Raw genomic sequence first — 5,606 nt, forward strand, 5'->3', positions numbered from 1 at the left:
GAAACACCCTTTAGTCAGGTACCAGGTAATTAAAGTCATTTAGTACAGTTTCTGTTTCGAGCGTTTAAAGTACTATAAAGGCTCCCAAGCGTTTCAACGTCTTAAATGCGCTACGTTTTCTAATTAGACACGCTGATTGAGTGCGTTACATTTGTGATTAAAAGCGCTTTAAGGCGCTTTAAATGCTTGGGTAGTTTAAATAGCGCTGAGAATGTTGGGAACGGGGTTCGAACTTTTGGCAAATTTTCCAGAGACGTTCTAGTTGCTTGCTCGAGCCTTGAGGTTACGCACAAGGGACTAGGGAAAGATTGTTTGCCAGAACGAGAATATACACACAATACACAGTCCATTTTTAAGACTTTCAGAGTGCCATACGCGGTGCTCAGAGACGGAGGTGCACAACTTTGGTGTTTCTTGCTGGCTGACTTGAGCGTCGGAGTGCAAACGGCCGTTAGGGCGCCCTTTTGTCCTCTTTTTGCAGGAATCCACAGGTAACCAGTGGGAAGGAGTCCCTAGCTGACGATTGAGGTCGCGCACGAAGACGTCCCAGTCAACCGGACGGAACAAGAACAACATTACAAAGGATGATTCTACCGTCTAAATGAACAATTTTCTCTGTTATGACCTTCATTGCGACAGTAAGAACATTTTGTTTGGCTTGTTTTGAATTGGTTGATTCATTTCATTATGCAAACTAGTTGTAATTGGTCATCCCAAGTTTTTACGTTGCATGTGGGGGTCAGGTATGAAATTTGGCCTGGTATAAGTAGACCAATAATCATCGTTTCGAACGGGATGAAATTCAACTTGATATGTCTTTCTAATCGTGTGGAGGTTGTAAACCGGATCAATGAATGTCATCATTTGTAAATAACAAGAGGAACAAACGACAATAACGTGACGATAGGAAAGTCGAAGAGCTTGGAAGTGGCCACAATCACACCACCAATAATTTAATCTAACTGTGTATGATTGAGGTGGTCGACCATGTTTGGGGGTGGCTAATTCTTGGACATTAAATTCAGAATTTTCTACATTAATCCTTTCCACAAAACACATAGTCGAATCTTGTTGATTTTTTTCTAAATAAGGTTGTGATATCTTCTGGATAATAATGACCTACACGTAACATGGTGTCTATTTTGAAGGCTCGCTCAACAAACCATGTTTTTATTTTTTCGAAAGTTGCCTTAACCAAAGTGAAAATCGGTAAGGAACGAGCTTCTGAACATAATTTTAATTTTTTAAAAACAACAAAAGTATTTTTAATTTTGACATTATTTAAAAATACTAAATATTTTACATTTATTACACAAACTACTTTTAATCTAACTTAATTTTGGGTAACTTTGTTTTTCTGTGAAACAAAAATTTAGTTTTAATTTCTTTAGTTTTAATTTAAAATTATTATTATATAAATTTTTTAATTTAGAAAATATTAATTATTTTTTTAAAAAAAATCAACTGAACTTGCAAATCGAATTGAAAATTTTAATTAAGATAAATTGTCAATTAATTTGTTCAATTGTATTTAAACTGAAATTGTCAATCCAATTGAAAACATTAATTAAAAACTAAAAAGTGAAAGATTAATAAATTTAATTGATGTTGTCTGCATGCCAATTTTGATCAAAAATTGTTATTTTTGTAATATTTTTTACTTTTGTCGATTTAGGTAAATATGAAAATAAAGTGCACCATTTTGGTTAAATATTCTATTATATTATTAAAAATTAATTATTGAAATGATTTTTTTTTTTAAACGTGAAAACTGTTCCGTTCCTGTCACGTAATTGTCTTTCCGCACATCATTGATTGTAATTTGACTTAGGAGAAAACTGGTTGTCTACGAATTTTTCGAATTAGATAGCAAGAAAATCAAAGCATCATCAACATTTTATTACACAATCCAACTTCATCGGGTAAGCACAAATATATATAACCTTTGGACAACTCAAAACACAAAAGAACCTGCCTCTGCGAACTCCACCACTTTCTCCACCACCACAGCCTCCACCGAAACCTTCTCATTGGGGACGAAGCACCTGTCGCGAATCTCCCCCTTCCCCTGACGACTCGTGATGACGTCGATCTGGCTCACCTTCACAAACGCGTCCTCGAATCTATCGAAGAACTCCATCTGGTTTGAGGCAAACTGGTTCACGATCTCCTTCGTCTGGGGGTGGCTTGCCAGGTCCTGGTCCGAGGTGAACACACCCTGCCGGTTCAGCAGGTTGATGTAGTACATGTTGTCGAACTTGGTCGGGGTGCGCGCGTCCAGGTCCACGGTGTTCGATGAAGCGGGCGTGGGACACGTTGCCACTAGCTTGTTCTTGAAGTCCGGGTCGATGGGTGGGTCAGATTCGATGGTTCTGTTCGCCAGAGAGGAGCAGTGAGCCCTTCCGTAGGTGTGGGCGCCGGAGAGGGCGACCACGTCGGTGGCGTCGAAGTTTCGCTTGCCGAAGACTTCCAGGAGCTGGTCGGTTCGGAAGAATGGCGGCGGGAGGTTGTTGGGTCCGTTTAGGTCGAACGTGAGGCTGTCTTTCCTTCCCAGGGGCACATCGAAATCTGGGCCTCCCAACTGTAGGACATCAAAAGTAAGCCAAAATGAAGAAAAGAGAAGAAGATCTTCTATGGATGTTCTTCTTCATTGGGAAAGAACAGAAAGAAAATGAAAACACATCTGCGGAAATAACTATTAAAATTAGGAAGAAAAATATTTTTTTTTATAATTGAAAATGTAAATTGTGATAAAATAAAAGTAAATGGAAAAAAGGTGAAAAATTAGTGAATGAAAAAATTACTTGGCGAACAGCTTCACGTGCTGCAACAACAAGGATGTCTGAACAAGAAACAACTGGCAGACACAGCTTGTAAATGAGACTTCGAAGTTCTTCAATGGCTTGAAGGGCCTCTGGCCTTATACCAATGTTAGCAGGATGACTCTTTTCATCCTTTCCATCTGGTGCATTCAACAGTATAGACGCGTCACAACCCTGGTTCACTCCAAATCAACCATCAATTTGAATAACAAGTTTCTTCGTCAACACAGTGTATAACTTTTATATAGTTATTGTAATAAATTTATTATATATATATATATATATATATATATATATATCGATTTCTGGTTAGATTATACTAGCGAGCTTTTTTCTATAAACCATTCTATGGGTCCCTTATATGTTGAAAATGAAAAAGGAAAATAATAAAGTTGTGACTTAATTAAGTCTCAACAACTCTGACAGTTTATTTTTTTTACTTATTGATCAAAGAAAACAAATAGTTTGGTTCAGGAATTCCAATACATCAAGCAATTTTTAATGTATTAAAAAATGTGACTTTTAGAGTCAAAAGTTCGAAGACAGTTGGGCAATCATGAGAGTGTTTTTATGATCTAGACTGATATATCTTAAACTAAAAAACTAAAGATTGATTGAAACTATATAAGTAGATTGGAAATAAAGCATGTAATAATGTTTTCTAGAAGGTGAAGAGATTGTGATTTGTGATGAAACTTTTCTTTATAAAATTTGATGAAACTTTATGAAAAGAAGAAATAGAGAGATTGTCTGAAGTCTTACATTAGCAAAACAGTCATGGAAGAAGAGTCGAAGTATGCCAGGAGCTAATCCTGTATTCTTCTTGAAGGCTTTCTGCAAATTAGTCCTTATAATCCATTCAAGATTGGGACATTCTAAAGGAAAATAGTAATTCCATGATAGTCCAGGGACAAGGGGAGGTCTTTTTTCTAATGTCCTAGATGAGACAAGGGTTTGAGAAGCCAATAGAAGGGAAGAAATTAAGAACAATGAGTGAAACAAAGAACTAACCCTAGCCATGTTTGTTTGATTTGATAACTATGGTGAGTTGAGATAGGCAATGCTGGAGTTATTTATAGAGTGATCAAAGTAACTTACTTCGACTTGTTTCCCACCCACTAGTAGTATTTAAAACGTGGTGCAACTTTTTCTTTTTTGAGATTTGAAACCATGTCAAAATTTCAAAAAAAGACAGCGCGAGAATAATAATAAGAAAAAAAAAATCTTTCACGCCATCTTTTTTTATCTACATCCACTTCACAAATAACTATGTATAATAAAATATTATATTACAATAATAAAAATAAAAATAAAATATAATAATTTATGAAGTTGTAATTTAAATATAGAGAAGAGAAAGAGTGTTAAAGTATCATGACTCAAGCTATATACTAAATACGTATTAATATGATGGTCCGTATATATAAAAGAAAATTAAAACATAAAAGTGCAACTTTGCAATCTTTAAAAAAACAGCAATGCTAATATGATCAAACGTGATAATTTGTGTTTGTAACACGCTTGCAAACCCAATAATCAAAGAGACACTGACATATATAATTATACCAAATAAGTTATTATAATATTGCTTCTTACAGTAATAATCAATAATTCTATATATATACAAGAAGTATATATCAAATTAAAACTTATGTTGTTGTGAGAAACGAACTATATATAAAAAAGTTAATTATATGATATAATAATTTAAATTAAAAGATAAATATACATATAATTAATTTAAGTTCTTAATTGACGACCACAAACTAATTTATAATTTTAATAATTTATATACGGCTTAAATTTATAGTTTTGATTTCTTATAATAAAAAAAATATGTAAAGCTGTGAATTCCCTTCGAATAAATTATTTTGTAGTATGTACATTAAAACTCTACTTCATTTACAACGATTTTGGATTTAATCTTCGTTCATCTGATCTAATATTAAATACTTAAGTAACAATATCTTTAGAAATCGTTAGCCATGTGATACAATGATGAAGAATATTTATCTATAAACTCAAAATCACTATAGAAACATTTCTTTATTTACAGTACCTCATGCATAAGTAATTCAACATACTTTAATTTTAAAATTTCAATTATTATTTAAATATATTTTTTAATTAATGTATGCCTAGCATGCTTGTTGGTTGTGGTGTGACCGTGAGAGTGAAGGTGGGAAACGTTGGTCAATATTATTAGTAAAAGTTTAATTCATATAAATCTGTCCATGATGGGATAATTATTTGGGCTTATGTGATTTTGGAAAGTTTTATTATTCTGCATAAAGACAGAAGCCTATATGTGATTATACCATTAAAGTCTTATCACTACAATTAAAACTCAATTTATCTACGGAAGAATTTTGTAGATAACAGTAAAAATTCGTCGGTAAATCAGTATTACCTACGGATTATCCAAACAACAAAATCCGTATGTAATCTGGCTGAAGGTAATTTACCTATAGAAAGTGTCTCCATGGATAACGAAAACATCAGTTATCCACCAACTCCAATTCGTAAGTAATGTGCCCGTAGGTAAATCCATTAGTATTTCAACATTCTTTATTTTTAAAATTTTGTGTGGAAAGAGCAGCTGTGAGAAGCGGAAAAACCATAAAAAACGACGATTACCCAACTAGTTAATGTGTTTGGGTAAATCCATAGGTAATTTAACATACTTTATTTTTAAATTCTCAATTATTATTTAAATCTTCTTTTAATTAATATATGCGTAGCATGCTTGTTGGTTGGGGTGTGACCATGAGAGGGAAGGTGGGA

At 33.7% G+C, this 5,606-nt stretch overlaps 1 protein-coding gene across 1 annotated transcript; it reads right to left on the bottom strand.

Moving 5' to 3' along the window:
• Positions 1-1,874: 1,874 nt before the first annotated feature.
• On the bottom strand, positions 1,875-3,875 carry LOC137837468 (peroxidase 12). Its single transcript, XM_068646454.2, has 3 exons — positions 3,585-3,875; positions 2,805-2,996; positions 1,875-2,581 (listed from the first exon to the last, which is right to left on the bottom strand). Exons 1-3 carry the CDS (start codon positions 3,840-3,842, stop codon positions 1,955-1,957), a joined length of 1,077 nt encoding a protein of 358 aa, XP_068502555.1. The 5' UTR covers positions 3,843-3,875; the 3' UTR covers positions 1,875-1,954.
• Between the last annotated feature and the right edge of the window lie 1,731 nt (positions 3,876-5,606).

Source organism: Phaseolus vulgaris, chromosome 4 (assembly GCF_051622355.1).
Source record: "Phaseolus vulgaris cultivar YP4 chromosome 4, ASM5162235v1, whole genome shotgun sequence".
Taxonomy (NCBI): Eukaryota; Viridiplantae; Streptophyta; class Magnoliopsida; order Fabales; family Fabaceae; genus Phaseolus; species Phaseolus vulgaris.

Coding starts and splice junctions, on each gene's coding strand:
- LOC137837468 (XM_068646454.2), bottom strand. CDS start 3,842: ATGGCTAGGGTTAGTTCTTTGTTTCACTCATTGTTCTTAATTTCTTCC. Junction 2,997..3,584: donor TCCATGACTGTTTTGCTAAT/GTAAGACTTCAG, acceptor GGAGTGAACCAG/GGTTGTGACGCGTCTATACT. Junction 2,582..2,804: donor CACGTGAAGCTGTTCGCCAA/GTAATTTTTTCA, acceptor GATGTCCTACAG/TTGGGAGGCCCAGATTTCGA.